We start from the raw sequence: 20,299 nt of genomic DNA, 5'->3' as shown, positions 1-20,299 counted from the left end.
ACCTGACTTCACAACCAAAGAGTTAATTTAATAGGTGAGTAACTCCCTTAATTGAATAGTTGATGAGGATAATTTTATTGAATTGATATGTACCCTTTAGAAACATTATAGCTACACGAAGTAAGCGAGGGAACTCGCTATCCAGTGATGTCCTTCCTTGACTTCTGTTTGAATAAATTCATTTCCTAATCATTTAGTATATGTGTTTTTATTGATTCATCATTTAGTATATGTGTTTTTATTTTTTCTTCAATGCTTACTTCAAGTCGAGCCACGTTCCAAAAAAATATATTACCGACACATGGTTTCAAATGACATCGAATTGAATGTCTTCCAGTGGTGGTTTCATTTTGGAATTACTGTAATACTTGTAGATCTTTAAGAAAAATGTAATCGAATGTTACTGTGCAAACTATCTACATATATAAATCTGAAAGCATACACAGAATCTAGGACACCTGCAATTACGACAACTTTGCAAAGAATCCTGCTCTTCTTGCAGAATGCCAAACTTACTTTGCTTGAAAATATAGTGTTTGTATACGTACACACCAAAATATACTTATAGTATTTGTGTATTTTTCATACTTTTTAGTAAACATAGAGTCAAAAAGGAAGTTTTTCACAGAATCAAGATCGCACAGACTCTTATTGAAAATTTTTCTTCTTCCTTCCGCCATTTATCTTTTCTCCGTCTTGATTTTATTCCAAGATAGCGGCACAGCCGTCATATACATGTACATGACTTGTATATACTTTTAGTATTTTGCATCAGTAGTTCTATCTTCCATTCAAAAATCTTTCCTTTATCTTGATTTTCTGCCGACCACCTTTTTCCGCCATTTCTTGATTTTATTTCAAAACCGGATCCGGATGAACGTCAGAAATAAGAGATTTTTGTCAATTATTTTACTATTTTCACTTTTCTTCTATAAAAAAAATGAACAATTTTCAAATTTCCTTTTTTAAATATTTCTGTCTTTTTTTCATCATTAGAGAAGTCTCTTTGTGCATTTACTACTTGATTAATTTCGAATTATATTAAACTAACTGCATGCATAACAAATTATTTTTTTAAACAATGAATCAATATAACAATATAAATTTCATCGTGCCTTTTTTCGTTTTTCAGCTGCGTATTGAATTCAATACATCAGAAAGCCTACAGGCGAGTTTTTGTTTTTGTTAGGCTAATTTTGTTTTGTTTTCTTTCTTAAAAAGACTTGCCATAAAGATGAGGCTTTGTTTTGACGTCACTTCAGGTTCAATACACAAGCTTAAGGTCAGACGACACGTTCCTCAATAATATATATATTTTTTCTAAGAATTTGTCATTGAAGTATTGCTACTTTACCAAGTTTCCTCACAAGAAATTAAGATATACCTTACCAGGCATTTGTCCAAGATACCACAGGATGCTATTTATCATATGATCCTATTGGAAATCACTAGCATTGCCAATATTACAATGTGTGATGTCTTTTGATGTCTTTATCTACTTTATAGACATTTTGAAAAAAAGTTTAAAAATCACATGACAATGATAACCGTGATGAATTTGTTGCATATTACGAAGAGATACAAAACAGATATTCGAGCAACGTGTCGTCAGACCTTTTAAGTATTTATTAAATTTAAAGCTAAAATCTAATTTTTCTTCATCTCCTCAGCTGGACCACAGAATCCTGATGGCCAGACACACGTTTATTATGCCATATAAAATTTATATACTACTGTGTTTCCTAATATACTTTATTGTCCCCCACTTTCGCGAAAGCGAGGGGACATTAAATCTCATTCGTCTGTCAGTATGTCTGTCACAAAAACTTTATCTTGGTCATAACTTTTGAATGAGAAGAGGTAAGGTTTTCATTTTTTCAAATATACATTACCTGTGACAAGACCTTTCCAAACATACTATGGTTTTTGATCCCGTGACCTTGAAGTTTGACCTACTTTTCAAAAATTTTAACATTACTTTAAATTGGTCATAACTTTTGAATGAGAAAAGATAGGGCTTTTATGTTAAAAAGTACATTACCTGTCACAAAACCTTTCCAAATATACTATGATTTTTGACCCGGTGACCTTGAAGTTTTGACCTACTTTTTTAAAAAAATTATCTTTGCTTATAACTTTTGATTGAGAAAAGATGGGGCTTTCATATATGACTTGTGCATTACCTGTGACAAGATGTTTCCGAGCATGCTATGATTTTTGACCCCTTTACCTTGACCTTCATGTTTGACCTAATTTTCCAAATTTTAACAGTGGTGATTGCTTTTGAAAGACATGTGATAGGGCATTCATATTTGACAAGTGCATTACCTGTGTCAAAATGTTTCTGAATGTACTATGATTTTAACCCCATGACTTGACCTTGAAGTTTGACCTAATTTTCAAAAATTTTAACATTGCTGACAACTGTTATGGCATTTACATTTGACATGTGCATTACCTGTTGCAAGACCTTTTCGACTGTATACTCTGATTTTTGATATTTTTTTCACATGTGCATTGCCTGTGATAAGACTTTTCGGATTGTACTATAATATTTGACCCTCTCGACCTCATGATCTTGAAGTTTGATGTAGTTTTGAAAAGCTATAATCTTTGCCATAACTGTTATCAATGCAATAATTTATGTCTTTTTTGTATGATGCACAGACAAGACAGGACACACAAAACAGACAGTTACAATATGCCAGAAATACCACTAAGACATCGAAATCGGGGGACCACAATTTCTTTAAATTCGCTTGTTTTAACAAATAAAATACATGAATACATGTACAAGATAGCCATGTTAACCATGTTGTATTTTTATTTGTTAAAATAAGGTATATCAGGAAAGCCATACTTTTACCCAAACATGAAGAATTTTGTTCAATGCAATGAAATTTGACTGATCTGTCAGGAACTCGGTATTGGCACTGAGGGGGAAAATATACATAAGAAGTAAGGATATTCAAGCAATATTGCTGTCGTCATAAACCACACGGCAACCTCTCGACATCGATTAATGGACACTCATGGGACTGTCGGTATACTGGTAAATCATAGGTCGTCAACGATTCTTGTAACTTCATCATAGAAGGAAGCTCAGACTTTGTAACAGATAAAATGGTATTTATTGAACGTTTTCTTTCAAAGTAACATGTAATAAATCATAACAATTATTATATATTACAATTAGTAAAAACAAAAAAAGAAACTTTCGGCCATAGTCAGCGCTGATTTAACAATACTAATTAAAAAAATCAGCGCTTCAATTTCAATTAGCTCTGAAGTATTATACATAACATCATCAAACCGCATCTTAAACATCATGATCATTGTTATCAACATCAATATTTGCATGGTTAAATTTAAGGTCATAGTTCGCAGTCGACCATAGCAACGATGTTTGATGTGAACTCGTATAAATTGAAATTCTGAAACATGACACATTGTGCCAGATATTATGGCGACTATAACAATGGAATATAAATTAATGTAATCAATTCAATTGTTCATCAAAATATAATGTGTATATATAAAACAATGAAACGTTGTAAAATGTTTGCTTATGCGGAATATTATCAAGAACAAAAGCACTCATACAATATGTTTATCCTAAAGCACCAAAAAAGTGGATTTCTTTGAGCATCACCAAATTGATGGATAGCGAACATGATTATACAGTGTCTGATTTCATTTAAATACCAATAATTTAAACGAAAGTTTCAGCTTGTAACTGTAAGAATCCTACAGAACTCAGTTTATTTCATGGAGGGAATGAAAAACAACCTGAGAGAGGTTTCAGGAACAGTCGACAAATTTACAGGAACAGTTGTCAAGTTTACAGGAACAGTCGACAAGTTTACAGGAACAGTCGACAAGTTTATAAATCCCTGAGAAGATGGAAGCTGGCTTCATTTGAAAGGACATTTGCTCAGTCTCCAATCCGATTCTTTGTTATGTTTAACTTGATGTATAATCAATGAATTCGGATTGAAATTTACATCAGCTGTCGTTTAAATGAACTAAATGTTTTCCTTGGGCTAAGAATTCCTGTAAATTTTGAAATTTCTTGCTTTTCTGAATACTTTGTAATAGGTCTAAAATATTGTCATAGTCCAGATGCTCCGGGTGCCAGTCACCTTGGGGAATCATTCTGTAGTCAATCTCGTCGTCGCGAGAACAGCACGAGACTATGATGGTCCCCACTATCAGAATAATAATGGTGATAAGCATTAATATTCCTGCAATCAAGAGACAGGTGTGCTCCACGGCCATAATAAAGGTTTCCTTAACATCTGAAAAAGAGGAAAATAAAGAAAGAATTATTATAGCATTGTGCTTTGAAGATTGAACGTACATGTACAGCATACGCCACGATTTGCTGGAATGTGCGCTAGAGCATGTCAAAGACGAATCAAATTCCAAACTATCAAAGAAATGGTATTAAAAAAATAATCATAATATTGGAGAATTTAGTTATACACTTTCCGTTCATCCGAAATCAATATGATTGTGGAAGTATTGTATATACATGTACACGTATCTGATGAGTGGAATACTGTCCCAGAATTAGTACAGCTGAACTTCGATATCTCGAACATGGATATCTCGAATACCATGGATATTTCGAAGTGATTTAAAAGTCTCAAGCTGAACTTCGATATCTCGAATACCATGGATATGTCGAAGTGATTTAAAAGTATTAAGTCTTTTTCTTTAAGTATTTTACCCTCAATATCTCGAACTTTCGGATATCTCGAAGTTATCTCTCGGTCCCATCAAGTTCGAGATAACGAGGTTTGACTACATTTTTCTTTGACAGAATATGAAAACATTAAATGAATAGCATATCAACATTTTAATAACAAATATTGTGAATAATATTTACAGCAACTGAAAACTCCATAATGTAAGTCTTTACAACCTTGCAGTATTGGTAACGACGTTTTGAAACAAGTTAGAGTCCATACAACACATATGTGCTTTTTAGACAATTCGGTAAATTTCATTCGCAGTGTTTTTAAAATTTTGTCTTTACAAATGGTTGCTAGAGTTATGCAATCTTGGAATAAAATTTGAATCGTTTGTATACATGTGAACATTTTTTTTTAAAGAAAAACCCCTTCCAAGATTTATACACGAAATAAGAAAGAGGAAAAACAAGTAAGGTACATGTACACATAAGAGGAGAAATCGATGATTGTACATAATCTGTAGATAGTGCGAAAATGTAAGGAGAGAATATAGGTGCGGTCAGATTATGGAGATCCTTCTATGCTAAATATAATTTTTATATTAATGGTGATACGCTAAATATGAGCAATAAATAAAAAAAAAATACCTTCCAGGTAAGGTGTGACGTATTGAGGGGAGGATAAATTTTCCCCTGATTCCTGCCCTCGAAGTTGACAAACTGCCTCCTGTAAATACAAAATTAATATCTTTCAGAATCCGATCAAAGAAGCCTATCCAAAAGATTATGTGCTCCAATAATTTTTCAGTTTTATATAAAATCGACATCTTGAATAGAAATGAGTCAATCAAAGAGCTGGTACAGTGTTCAAAGTGGCCGGCCTTTGCTTCGTGAGACTGAATAGCATCGTATACCAAACCACATCCAGATTATCTAGCCATATATACGCGGCAACTCAGTGGTTTTATTGCCCTAGCAAAGTAAGCTAATGTAAATCAATGTCTGTAAATATTTCCTTTTAAAATCAAATAAAATGGAAATTTCAAGGGCAAAACAGCAGTGGAATTAAGATAGCTATTTATTTATTCATTTTTTTAATTTTTTTTTAAATATTATAAACCAACATGTGTATTATTTTTTCATGAAAATTTCTTTCGTTTTGAGCCAATATTGTAACTCATATATATTTGTCATAAAACTAACCCCAGTCAAACGATATATTGTATACAAGAATATTTTTTTTATTTTCTTCTCGAAGTACATTTATGTTTGAACCTCCACCCCACCCCAGACCCACACACCCCATTCACTGGCATCCAGTATAGTAGTTCTGGATTCACTTTGGTTACCATTTTATATCTGTTTTGTCTAAGAAGCATCAGGTTTATTAAACCCAGAACTGACGATTCCTTTTGAAAAAAAGACGGTATGGGAGGGCACAATATACACTGTACTCTTGACACATATATTTCCTATTACGCAAATTCTTTGCCCACATATGTCAAAATCGCATAAACACGTGTCACACTATAAAAATAATATATCTTTTCTCAATCAAAACCATTCAGCTAGAAAATTTTACTAACATGGCTTTAATTTTTTTTCTCCAATATTGTCCAATCAGCTTACCTTCAAAGTTGTTAATGATATTAAACACAAATATCCAATGGACAACATAATACAGATATTGCTATGCGTGGCAATCCTCAATATATAAAATACTGATACTAAACTATAGTAACAGGTTGATAATAGGCGATGTTTATCCCGTGAACACACCAGCTGGTAGCTGAACGAAATGCATGCAACTGACGAGAAAGTTGGGCGCGGATCAAAACCTTCCTCAGTTATATTTGATTCCAGGATGCAATTTCAGTTTGGGGGTCACAACCATACATTTTAAGTTTTCAGTTGAGGGGTGGGGGGGGGGCTATAAACTACCAAAAATTCCCTGACAAGCAAAAAAAAAAAAAAAAAAAATAGTAGATATATATATCGGCAAAGTTAATTATTGGGGGTACGACCCCCCCCCCCCCCCCCGGTTCCTACGGCCATGGACTCTTCGCAGAATATTTTTGTCCTTTATAATTTGGGGGTGTTTAGGCACTAAAATATGCGTACATCATATAGACAGATGAGTTATAAAATCGGATAAAGATATTCGTTACACCAAATAATAAACTTATAAACAATTATTTAATCTTTTTTTTTTTTTTGTTTCCTTTGAATATGCCCTGCACGCTACAAAACAGATATAAATCGCATGTTCATGTACAGACAGAAAAATTGTTATCTCTTAATCGCCTGTGGTATGATTTACAAAAACATCTCGAGACTTCTTTTTATGCAATGTACATATTTGACAAGATAATCTAATATTTCACCTTGTCTTTAACCTATTTTTTTTCCCATAAATACGTGTCGAAAGCACTAGTACATCCATGGGCAAATAGACTATGAATGACCACTCCGATATCAAATTTCCATCTTGATAAAAATGGCATAAAATCTTAACATCTCTCCAATTTTTAGTTGTTTGATAATGTAAGATCTCGGTACTGAAAACATGCTTTCCAAAAAAAAAATTATATACATGTATCAGTATCATATGTACTGTTGCCGAATACGCAAAATTTAATTCTTCTAAATAGACAGCATGCAATAAAATTGGTATTTCGTGATAATATGCATTTATCTGATACCAAAATAACTTTGAATAAAGAGATAATTTCTTTCTATCATCATCATATATTGTACAATATGACTGCTTCCTAGCGGCTCGTAATAAACTTAGTGTAGGGGGTCAGTGTTTCTTTTCCTTGAAATTCAATCTTTGTACGACCTGAAAACTTAATACATATTTGTTTGTATCAATATTTGCTTCATATTTTAAGCAGCTTTTGTAATTACCCAATCAGTCAAAATTTACAATACATCATAGACATAGACGTATACACATACATGTACACGCTAAATACTGAATTCGTATTATAACAATTTAATTCACATGTTCAGTTTCCTTATAGGATAAAGAGTAGTGCCCTTTAATCCTTGTAGGAAATAATATGTACTTCAGAATTGTACTGCAAAATTGTTGTAAGTGTACCTACTGTTTTAACAAATATAACTGAAGATCAAGTGTTATATTTTGTAGTCTGACTTTAAAGGTCTTTTTCACATATATAGTACGTGCATTGTAGGTAATTCCGTGTTTCTTGATATATACATGCATATTAAAACAATTTGTACATACAGAGAATGATTATTCTCAAGGCTGTTGTCCAAGACTATCATGTTCTAATTTTTGTATCATCACACACTTCGTAAATTCAACAATTATGATTAATAAAATAAAGCAGATATGAATTCAAATTGGTACTGAGTGATATTTAAGACTTACATGTAATAGAGAGAGAGAGAGAGAGGGGCTAGCTGAAAATGTTTTAGAAAAGAAACCGACCCGTTAAACCATTTTTATAATTGTGCATACATGTACAAGAAATTTAGTTGATATCAAATACGTGGGCATCTATATATGAAAATATAATTCTAACTTTCACGGCGACATGCTTTAATATCCGCTTTTACTTCATACTGATACTCATGAAAACGCAGTAAGGCATGGCTAGGCCATTGTCGGACGCTTTCTGTAAACAACGTACACCGAGTAAGTAAATTTTACTTACGTAGAGACTACTTGAAACTTTGGCACTGGAATCCCTGACTGTGCAAGTCAGCTGGTCCATGGTGGCGATTTGTTGAGCTGAAATCAAAGATCTAGGTATTCAGTATACTAGATTTCATGTGGGTCATTTCGTAATTTACCTGCATGATCTTACCTGATCATGCCATTGTTGCTAACCAATATAAAAGTAAACATTCCTCAGGTGTGTCGAAATTAGGTCGAGCGTAAACTCGCCGGGCAGAAAATGTAAAAATCACCTTATATCAACACATAATTACAGAAAAATTATGTGCATACATGTACTTATTCATTTTTTTCAGGTGTGTTAACCATAGATGAACTGATTAACGGATACCTGCTATATAGCTAGTGATCTCTCAATTGTAATACTACCGGTTGATATTGAATATTGATTATTTTCAATCGATTGACTTTGTTTTGCACAAAGTTAGTAATTCTTTTTTTTTACCTTCGTACTTTCCTGTATGTAATACATATTCCATAAATAGAGTGTGGGGAGCTTATTTTTTTTTTTTAAAGTTCATTTCAGATGCAAAATTTATTATATCATCTCTGTGAATCAATCGTTTACCGAGATATAAACCGTAATTTCAAGTTTCCTAGCTGCAATATTCTGAAGCATTAGCATCAAGGTATATGTATCTTCTTTGTAGTAAATACGTTTATTTTCACCCTTTTATTTATTTGTAAATATTGTAAATAAGAACACGTAATACTGAATTAAAGATACGCTAGGAAGAATAACTCTGTTTTGTACGATCTTTCGACAGCAGTTGTTAGTTAGTTGTCCCAACTCCTGCCTAGTATGTACAGTTTAAATAATAGAACTAAAGACATTTTCAGCGACTGAAGGCAGGTTGCGTCAAAATGCACAAAAGTTCCTGAAAATATCAGGTATTTTCATTATTAGCATTTTGATTATCTTATTCGTGTAAGATTTTATACATGGACGTAGGAACCGGGGGGGGGGGGGGCACGGGGGTGTTTTTTTTTTTTATTTGTTTTTTGCTTGTCAAGGAATTTTTGGTAGTTGATGACCTTTTTTTTTGTTTGTTGTTTTTTTTTTTTTTTTTTTTTTGCTTGTCGGGAAATTTTTGGTAGTTCCCCCTCAACTAAAAATGTATGGTTGTGCCCCCCCCCCCCCCCCCCCACAAACTGAAATTGCTTCCTACGGGTCTGTTATATATTTGTATATTTATTTATTAAGTTTATGCAATGCATTAGCCGGTTTTTGTCAATGCTGTAAAGATATTCTTATGATCTCGGCGTCTATCACGAGAACCCTTATGAATGTGTTCGGAACCTTAATTTTCTCTTTCTTTTCGATATTCAGCAAATAAGATCTATAATACCCGAGGAGTTCTCAGTAGATATGATACAGTGAAACTTCTGCGAGACTCTCGGATCATGTTTACAAATTATTCGCGGAAGTTTAGCTAGGATGTAGTGCTGTACGTATTGACTGGCACGTGAATACATTATATATAACGTATAATTGTTCACCTTTATACATTATATCAGTGGACTAAATGTACCTAAATCTCTCTCTAGAATACTTATTCAAACTTCAAGCAAAAGTAATGTTTTTTACAGTTTCATTTATTACGGTTTTTCGTTAATAGTAGTGTTTCATATTTTCTGATCAATATGCGTATATGTTTTAATATTGTCATTTCAGTAGAGAATATACATTTTCCCGTAGTATTTAACAGCAACAGAAAAAAGCAATGGTCTCTTTACTGCCAATCGAATTGGTTCTAACCTACAACATTTTAATGGGCCTCAAATTGACTTTAACATTTGTGGGGAGTGACGTCTTTCAAGGCGCTGATTTAAATTGGTTTGAGTAAATAAATGAACTTGAACTTGAAAATCCGAGATGATTTTTCTTGCAGAGGAACAATTAGGTATTACCCTCGATATTAATGTTTCCGAAATGGATATTCAACTTCAGATTTTCAATGCCAACTGATATTCTACGTATAGACCACAACTGCAAAACTCTTTCAAAGGGGCTGGAGCACAGATTTGAAGCTCATATTTTCAAAAATTGTCTAATAATATCATGACTTATATGTTGCTAGAGCATTTCACACCGAGAAGAAAATTCCTTTATCTGGAAATAATTGGGACGCGTTTGATTGACACATACCCTTGCACTTTCACACGGTAAACTTTATCCATAATAATTAAGAAAAGTAGAAATTTTGTTGTGTATTAATGAAAAAAATATGAAAATTAAAATCCAGAAAATTCAGATTAGGTTTGCGAGAGAGCAAAACCAACTCACCAGTATTGTCAGTCCGTGCTCAGTGATGTGTATAGACTAAACAAACTGCACACACCCGGAAATAACGTAAGCACTAACAATAACAGAGGTCGTGCCCTGTTTACAAAACTAGTTGTTTGACGTAATATTATGAACAATGTCGTTGTCATTGAATTCTTAGAATATACATGTAACATGTGTAAGTTCAAATCATTATACTAAAGTTATTTTTTGAATAAAATAGACATTTAAATTATAAACAGTGCAAATGTGTCCAGGACCCTTTAAGCTCATACGAAATGTCATTCAATCCATATACAAGGAAAAAATATTCGGGATTTATTACTTTTTAAAACATAAATACATCTAAGAAAGACCAAGATTCCAGAGCAAGAATTCGAGGCGTTGCTTATTGACAGAGTTCAGTGCTCAAAGATTTTTAATGATTTCTCAATTTCATTATATATTGTACACATTGCAAAATAAAACTGTATCGTATTGTAAATTTTGAATTTACTAGGTGAAAGTAATTGCAAAAATTAAATTTTACCTCCACCTTGAAAATTCAAAATTTACAACATGATAGCTGTCTTAAATGTAACATATTTAAAAGAAGTTGGTTTTTCATATTCCAAATATTTACATACATGTATATGTAAGCTGTGATTTTTCCTTTTGATTCCCTTGAAAGAAATTCTAAGTTCCCATCCTCATGAACTTCAACAATTGCTGATGAAGTAAATTTTGCAGTCATGTAGCAACATTGGAACTACTTAAAGCTGGAAAATAGTCCTACAGTTTTGGTCAACTTCTGTTAGTTCAAAGTAACGTTACCTGACTTTTTGAGACAAGCAGGAATAGTAGTATGTTATTTATGACATTACATATTCATTTAATGTTCGTGTTCTTGCATAATATATTATATTACGTATACACATGCATGTATTTATAACCCATCCCCATTGATACAGAGACTGTATGACAACAGAGGAGAAGTAATTGAAATCGACAACAATAATTAAGCTGATTGATATTTATAACGAGAGAGAGAGAGAGAGAGAGAGAGAGAGAGAGAGAGAGAGAATTTTAAAAACAGAGACACTTACTAGGTATGTACTTTCAAAAAAAGAAACAAGCATTGTTACCTTGTCGTTTTAGACATTTAAACAGGTAGTAACTTATTTACAAATTCAATCAATTTTTTATTTAAATTATTTAAATTTATTTTCAAAGGGAAATAAGTGTTACCTCCAAACACGGAAGAGCGAGACATCACTGTATCCGGTGTTGATCGGCAGCAGTAGATGAGGAGTGATTCCAAATAATGTTAATGTGTATATTATATATAGATAATTGTTTACACGTACGATGCTCCTAATTATAACTCCGACACAGACTTCTGAACAGTGTGCTCTCACTCTATTATATATGTATATCAGAAAGAGAGATATTTATAGACTGTGACATAACATTAGTCTTTATCTTAATTATATCTACCCTTGACTCACTGCTTCTATACACGTGTGTGTCATGCAAACCTGGACTTTATCCTATATTTTAAGTAAATAAGTGCAAAATATATACACTGGGGGTTTTCCATATTGACACACACTTCATGCATTTCACCATTAATTCAATTACACATTATTTGCTCACATAAGATAAATCTCGCAGGATATAAATATATTACATTAATTTAATATTATTTTCGGAAATTCCATAGCAGCGGTAACGGCGTCCTGGTAGGATTTTTTTCCCTTCAAAATATGTATTTTATATATATTATACATGTAGTACATATATCTAAACGTAACTAAATGTAAATATATGTACATCACCTCTTAAAACAGCAACCAGCCGTAAATGCTACACTGAACAAATATTAATAATATTTGGTAATATGAATACAAAAATGGAAAAATTAAAATTTTGTTTCCTATTGGATCAAGATTATCTTGAGTAATTAAACACTAAGTATATAGTGACCCAGATATTCTATACATCTCTGTGAAATCATATCAAATCACTTAAGGTAACTCCGACCAGGTTTAAAGGTCATCTCTATACATTCGTTTAACTTACTAGTATTTGTTTTATTATAGAGAATTTCTATCAAGAACGCCTTGTTCATCTTCTTTTTCTTTTAAGATCAAAGTGTTAAATATGTGGCTTTTGAAAATCTTACACTGTGCATTGCCAAAACGTGGCGATATCTATTAATATTATATTGTGTATATATGCAATCTAATGTAGGGAAAAATGAGATTCTTTTAATCTTTTAATGCTCTCTTGAGCAAATGATTCCTATAAAATTTTGTCCATCACCTGTCTGCATGTCGATTGTCTGTTTATTTAAAACTTAATTTTAAGAAATCACTGGGATAATCAATCAAACTTGGCAAATCATGTGAAGGGGATTTCAGTTTCTAATGGTAAAACTTTGAGAAGCAACGAGCGGTTTCTCAATTGGATTCACCCTTTTGTCACAAATGGAAATGTGACTTGAGCCTCTTCTATCTATCTATCTATCTATCTATCTATCTATCTATCTATCTATCTCTATATATATATATATATATATATATATATATATATATATATATATATATATATATATATATATATATATATATATATATATATATCTATATATATATATATATATATATATATAGCTTTAAAAAGTCTAGCATTTCCAATGTTTTACTGAGTGGTAAAAAAAAAGATGTTGGACCGCTGAGTGAGATATTGGACCGGCCGATGAGATATTGGACCTCTATGACTTTTTTTTTTTTTTTTTACCGCACACGCTATATCTTATCAATTATCGCAAAAGAGGAAGCCAGCCCAAGAAATGTCAATATAAAAAGTAAAAGGAATAACAAAATATATATTGACTTTGTTCTCGGACAAAATGTTAATTGTTGACCCTTGAACGAAATTGTTTGACTTCGGCCTAACGGACTCAGGCAAAAAGTTTTGTTCTTGGATCCCACAAAACGCAAGTTGCCCTCGAACCCAGTCAATAAATAACATTCACTGATTGGGTTAAATTTTCGTTTCTTTCATTTTTTTTGATGAGCAAGCAGGACGTGTGGGACCTTTTGTATATTAATATTTGCTTATAATCACTAGATCTACAATTGTGAACACTTAATTTTGCAGTCAATACGCGAGAAAAAAAAACCGGAATTACACTCACGCATTCCTCGTACTCATCAAATGGAAATAAATTCGGCATCCGGAAATAAAACTTTTATTGCCAACATACGCAGTAGAATCGATGAAGCAATTTGCGCGTTGACTTGCAAGTCACCTGTCGCACATCCACACAATATTAAACCAGCAGTGCTTATTTTAAGATTAACACATTTTACACCCTTATGTCAAAATTTAAATTTCCTTACTACTGTCTAACTTTTTTTCAATCATTGAAACCTTGCGATATGCTTAGATAGCAAACTTCACCGCAGGTGGTAAATTCATTTTCTCAATTCATTAAATGGGGACCTGCGACAAACACCAAATATTGCTTGAGCGATAATAGCTATACCAAAAACATAAACTAATTCGCCCCAGAGCTGTGTATGTAATGAAATCCGATTTAAGGAGATTTAACTTTTTGTTCGCAATCCTTGAATTTCGTCTCGATCGAGTCTTCCCTCGGTCTCCGTAGCGACGTTCCTATCATGTGACCAGCTTAATCTCCGTGTTTTGTGCAATATGGCTATCGGTATTTAGACACTATATGGATCCACTATTGTAGAAGATATCCTTTTGTTTTAGAGTAATTTATGGATTTATCTAAAATAAGTTAGGTAAGTATATTTCTTACTTTTGTACCCTGTTGTTTCAGTAAAGCATTTTCATATGAATGTTTCGAACTTTATTTAGATTTCAAATGGCATTTTGTAGACTTGTTTTGCTGATTCTGTCAATGTTATTGTGATAAATAAGAGAACATAGGGCAAAAATAAATCAAATATCAAATATGGTATATAAAAATATAAAAATAAAAATAAAATCAATCATGGATTCTCTGGAAATCGAATTTTTGATTTACTGATAAGCTGTAATTTAAATAAATTATTTTTTTAAAATGTAATTTCTAAATATGCATACATGACATCAACATTTCAAATATATATTAGTTGTGAAGTAATTGCATCCTATTTAAAAAAAAAAAAGAAAAAAGAAATTAAAAAAATCATCTTAGAGAATGAGGGGAAATATTGATGAAAATCGGATTTCAATGTTTTCAATGCATTAAAAAAAAGGCAAATTTCCGTTAGAGAGACCAGAAAGCAAACACCAGTAGTGGGATATATCCTAGAATCCAATGAATTAAGGTTTATTTGCTAGCTTATTCCCACCATTGATTTTAACCCTAGTTAGGAATTTTAAAAGCCCCTGTCTGCGAGTATTGGATTGAAAACGAACCAGAGTTGAACAGCGAAAAGATCTATTCATTTAGAACAAACCCTGTCAATTTTCTAATGTCTGGTCGGAGAAAATAATACCTTTTGAAGGAAATGTTTTATATCGATCAACTCAAGTTTTGTCAATGGAAAAATATATAGCTGAATAATACATGAGGATAACGATTCCTATATATGATTTGTGTTTGTGCATATTTGAAATAAACCTTTTAATTTTTCAGTTTAATGTTTTTCTAGAACAAATTCATATTGATGCTTAATTTTTCTTGTGCATACACAATCGTTAAAAACTATAGAAACTATATAGCTAATATGCTATGTTGTTATATTGAAATTCATATATAAAAATTGATAATACTCTTGCAAGCAGTTTGAAAGTCTGAATTTAATTTCATTTCTACTTATATGGGGATTAAGTCTTTGTTTATATAAGAATTGCAGTATTGTTCGCCAGACTCGACGAGGCTCCATACTGTAATATAAACAGTGATTATCATTTCCAATATTTGAATGCGATATTTGAGGCAGGCTTTAAATCCAGTCCCCCATTGTTAAATCAGCAATATATAATTCAAATGTCGGTGTTGTTAACAATTAATATATCGAAATTCAACGTTCTTCAATTGTGTTTAATCTATCAAGCTTTTTAGAACGTTCGAACTGAGAGATATAATTGCATTCTAAGTAGAGGTTCAGAACAAGCATAATTTATATAAAACGTGTACTTGTTAAATGTTAAATAAATTTCCATGTTGACATAACGATTAATTCAAACAGTTTAAAAAAAGGTAACTGAAAGGATGGCTGAAATATTTGAACGTAAGTACTGGTAAATGGTTCAGAGCTGCTTTCGTATCCCAGTGTTTGATGCTCAGCAAAATAATATAATAAATAATTGTATTAATTAAATACTTGTGTTCCAACAGGACTAACGTATACAAAAGTAAACACTTGGAATTTTTACCATGTTAATTTTCAAACCTATTTTTTTTCAGATAGTAGTAGTTAGTGAAAAGAAAGTGTCCATGATGGCAGCTACGACAACGTTGCCAAAGATCACCCGTACCACCCCCCTCGCCACACCCGTCCCTCCCTCAATACAGCGCTCCAACACTATGTACGGGGCATACCCTCCACGGGAACTCTCCAGCTCCATGAGCCTGGTCCGTATACCCCCTAGGGTCAACCCCCTGGCCCCACCCCCGCCCCGTAAAAGAATCCAGGACCACTGGGAAACTGTGGAACAACACTGGCATAATGACCAGAGGCGGATCTTAATGCAACAAAGGGAACACCAGCGATACCACTCGGCCTGGGCTAAGGCCTTCTATGGGGCACCTGCCGAGAAGGAGCAGTATAGGTGAGGGCCTTAATTCATAAGAAATACTATCTTTGATATCAGTACAGATCTACATGATCTGGTCTATTAAGTGTCATATATATTGATTGTGTCAGTCTGTTACAGTTGTTTGTCTTGGTCATCAATTGGTTAAAAACATAAACACAGTAAAGTAGCAAGAAAGATCAACTGAACTCATATTTAATGTTGTTAGCGCAAGCGAGGAATGGTGTATATAAGTGTAAGGAAAATTTGTTAAAAACTGGTTAACTGCAGTTAACTGCTAGATACTAAGAATTCCTGTTTATTTTTTTTTTTTCATCTGCCTTTCCTAGTAACTGTTTTGGCATAGCTTTTTGTACATGTAATACTAGTAATACGCTCACAACAGATGCATGGTCCTGTACTATGCTATCTGCCAGTCAGGGTGGTAATGAATTCATTCACTTTTAATAAGTGCATATGTTGGTATAGACTAGTTTTGTCTTTGATCCAATTCACCAACTTCAGATTACTATTTTAATATTCTCAAAAGGAGAGGGGGGGGGGTTAAATGTAATACTAATCTTGTTATCTTGACAAGAACAATATCACACTGTGCATACTTCTTAGGGCTTTATAATATATCTTTTAATGGTATCGGGCATTTCGCTTAACAAAATGTTCCTGTTTCTTCAAAACCCGGGGATATATGGTGTACACTCGTCTCAAGTAGGGTAATGTTAACACAGCCTGCATTTGTGTTTCTTTAAATGTCATCATATCGAAAAATGAATGAATATCAAATAAAAGCAGATTACCTGTTGCAACATATACCGTCATTACTCTTGCTCAGGTGTTAAAAATTTCTGTTTAAAATTCTCCGTATCTAGGGACGCCTGATAGTAGAAGAAAAATGACCCCCCTCTTACGTAAACTGTTTCGATCGTTAATCGTGCCTCGGTGATCAATACAATCTAAGAAGGAACATTTGTAAATTTTAATTCCTTTGCAAATGAAAGATAAGCTTTTCTCGGAGTTAATGTAGTCAGTTAGTGAAGCTGATTAGAGAGGACTGACACTTTTGCTGTGGAGGTCCAATGAAAGCGACACGAATGTTCACTTGAAAATGCCACCGAAACGCTTGACTGTGATTAAATTGCTAAGGAAGTCAAGAACTTTTGGGAAGGTCTATAAATCTTTCATCTACAATGAAGAGCTCTTATTTTACATTGTCAGAAAAGCACTAGTTTTTTTTTTGTGTGAACCTACCGGTATACATCTTTTGACTTTAAAAATCTTATATAAACTTCTCACTGAACGTGCAGAATGTTAGCGTTCTTTTTAGTGCCCACATCTTAAACTTCCAGTTCAATGGTTTTAACAGCTATGTTTTCAAAATACGTATATACTGTACTTTAATGTTTTGTGAAAACTTTCTAAAGAAGTCAATGGATTTTACTTGTTTGGCAATTTAAATGTCTAGTTTTTCTTTCAATTTTGATGTTGTCAAGAACATTATTTTAAAATCTTTTCCTTTAACTTTAATTTGTCTCTCATCACATTCCAATCAAACAAAAGAACAGCTCTGAATTTCAAACAGCACAAAAATATATCAAAAACTTCAAAGAAAAAAATCCGTTAGGTCCTACAGCAAGTTCTCTGTAAAAAAAAAATGTGAAGTTATGAGGCAAATCTCCATTAATTAATTTTATGAATTCTTGAGAATTTCTTTTAGTTCTGTTATTGCCACGATAGTTTCATCGCCTTTGAACATTTTACCATAATAAAAGAACATAGTCTCAACGGACATCAGGAAATCGACCATATATAACCGATAAAATGAACGTTCGATCTAGCGTTTACAGAAGAAGTGTCTCCTGATAGTTCAAACACCGCCATTCCTTTTATTTGGATACAGATTTAAGCAAGAGGAATCTGGAATCGGTTACCCACGTAAAACGCTGATATATCCTCGGGTTCAGTGTAAGGCAAATTTACACCCCCTTTAGTCAGAGCGCATTACGACCAATAAATCAAGATATTAAACACATTGGACAAACAGTGGCTGGCCTGGATAAACATTGACTTTAATATAGACCGACAGTGTTCTATATTTCATAAAACGACAGTTTGTTTATCAGTAGTTTAATCTAGAGCATAATTTGAAAATCCAATACGTGACCCACTCAGAGCGGTGAGGAGTTGTCTGCTCCTTACCCGTAAAGATTTTAATATATCAACTGTAACTTCTTTCACTTGAAAGGTTTTTAGCTACTTCCATTTTTAAAATGCTGTGCGAATTGTGATAATTACAGTATAGTTAAACGCGGATATGCGGGTCTTTAATTAAAATATCAGTAACAGGACCTAGCTAGTATACATAAGCAAGGTATTACATTCACAATTAATTTTAACTGAAAAATGCACAGGTCTGTATGTGTCCAGAAACATGTTCCAAATTAATTTTGATAATCTATAGTAAAAATAAACCCAGAATATGCTAGGTATCCTTCAAGTATACAGAGTGTTTAAAACTTGGTGGGTTTACTTTTAATTGTTGCTTAATAATTAAGTCATAAGTGTTTAAAGTATACTTTTACCGTTACATGTACCACATGAGTCAGAATTACAGCATAAATTTCATCCACATTCTGAATATGTTGCAACTTAAATTATAATTAATAAAAGTAAAACAAACTAACAAAAACCCAAACACATTTAAAAAAAAATAATATATATATATATATATATATATATATATATATATATATATATATATATGACATATGGCTTTAGGAGACCAAGGAGGATATATTTTCTGGCTTAGGGAGACCACTGGATTAAGGCGACCTTTTTCGGTCTCCCTATTATTTTGACCTCATCAGTATTCCAAATGTCTTTTTATAGATAAATAAACAGTCTGCCATTAAGTACTATTAATCTTTAACTCTGTTATTTAACATTCAAAAGTTGTCTAATTTCTATCATCTTCCCTAAAAAAGAAAAGAATTTATAACCTACGTATAATTTCAAAGGATAATTTTTCTGCATTTTGGAGACCATGAAAAACATGCAATTAAACAAAAAATCTAGCATATATATTGTTTCCGCTTTTGATCTGTTCAAATGAGTGTTTCTTTAACTTAGCTTTCCATGTTTTATGTTAAAATCCTAAAAAGGAAAAATATTGTAAATTTATGGACCATGTTTTGAATTCTTAGCAAGTGCTTTCCGTCGTTTGTTCCGAATGCCATCGGAATGCCCCTTCAGTTTTCAGAAAATGACCTCTGAACACCATGGATGTTGAGAAATTTGGGTAAGTAACTAAAATGATATAGTAATAAGTTGTAATTAAGAATACGCAAGGCAAACATTCGTTTGTTTGTTTGTTTGTTTTGCCTAGTAATTTAGCTTTCAATAGAAAAAGTATGATTTTAAATAATCGTTAGACTATAGTTCGGTATATTAAATCCTGAAGGAAATTCGAAATAAAGTTAAATGATAGGCCCCTATATTTTTTAATTCTTTTATGCAAGTCCACAAACAAATTAAATATTTAAAGATTAGGCCGAACGTAGAAAAAAATAGTCTCGCAAGTTGACGCAGCTACTGTGAGCTTAAAAATTTAAATTAAACTTTCTGTAAACATCATGCAGGACATGATCATCTTGATATAGTATAAATGAAACAGACCCTGTAAGAAAAAAAATAGCTGTAATTTAATAATTGTTTATTAATATAATGTGGTCCTCTGCTGATAAAATATATATGCAGTAAAAAAAAATCTGAATTAGGGTGAAGCAGATTTGATACAATACATGGCTGAAGGAACGGGGGGGGGGGGGGCTGTAATTTTGCTGAAATTTAC

The 20,299-nt window shown here is 32.6% G+C and overlaps 2 protein-coding genes across 3 annotated transcripts in view; one reads left to right on the top strand and one right to left on the bottom strand.

The window, feature by feature from the left end:
* Window positions 1–3,108: 3,108 nt before the first annotated feature.
* LOC133187777 (uncharacterized) lies at window positions 3,109–12,014 on the bottom strand. Of its 2 annotated transcripts, XM_061323179.1 has the most exons (4): window positions 11,920–12,014; window positions 8,383–8,459; window positions 5,345–5,423; window positions 3,109–4,298 (listed from the first exon to the last, which is right to left on the bottom strand). In XM_061323179.1, exons 1-4 carry the CDS (start codon window positions 11,942–11,944, stop codon window positions 4,006–4,008), a joined length of 474 nt encoding a protein of 157 aa, XP_061179163.1. In that variant the 5' UTR covers window positions 11,945–12,014; the 3' UTR covers window positions 3,109–4,005. The 2 variants fall into 2 exon arrangements, with proteins under 2 accessions (XP_061179163.1, XP_061179164.1); XM_061323180.1 differs by lacking the exons at window positions 8,383–8,459; window positions 11,920–12,014 and adding an exon at window positions 6,326–6,411.
* Window positions 12,015–14,183: 2,169 nt separating this feature from the next.
* LOC133187776 (uncharacterized) overlaps window positions 14,184–20,299 on the top strand; it is a 33,129-nt gene continuing 27,013 nt past the window's right edge. The window contains exons 1-2 of the mRNA XM_061323177.1: window positions 14,184–14,489; window positions 16,106–16,470. Coding sequence (XP_061179161.1) covers window positions 16,136–16,470 — 335 coding nt within the window. The 5' untranslated portion in view covers window positions 14,184–14,489; window positions 16,106–16,135. The remainder of the gene's footprint in view (window positions 14,490–16,105; window positions 16,471–20,299) is intronic.

This window comes from Saccostrea echinata, unplaced genomic scaffold (genome assembly GCF_033153115.1).
Source record: "Saccostrea echinata isolate AGI-Se365-2 ecotype Australia unplaced genomic scaffold, CSIRO_AGI_Sech_v1 ptg000015l, whole genome shotgun sequence".
In the NCBI taxonomy this organism is placed as follows: domain Eukaryota; kingdom Metazoa; phylum Mollusca; class Bivalvia; order Ostreida; family Ostreidae; genus Saccostrea; species Saccostrea echinata.
The sequence above is the reverse complement of the archived record's forward strand: the minus strand, read 5'-3'. Positions and strand labels throughout refer to the sequence as shown.

Bases quoted from the DNA above. Each gene is read 5' to 3' on its own strand.
- LOC133187777 (XM_061323179.1), bottom strand. From the start codon at position 11,944: ATGTCTCGCTCTTCCGTGTTTGGAG. The intron at 8,460-11,919 runs GTAACACTTATT...CTTTGATTTCAG, and splicing joins TCGCTCTTCCGTGTTTGGAG to CTCAACAAATCGCCACCATG. The intron at 4,299-5,344 runs GTATTTTTTTTT...CCTCTTTTTCAG, and splicing joins CGTCACACCTTACCTGGAAG to ATGTTAAGGAAACCTTTATT.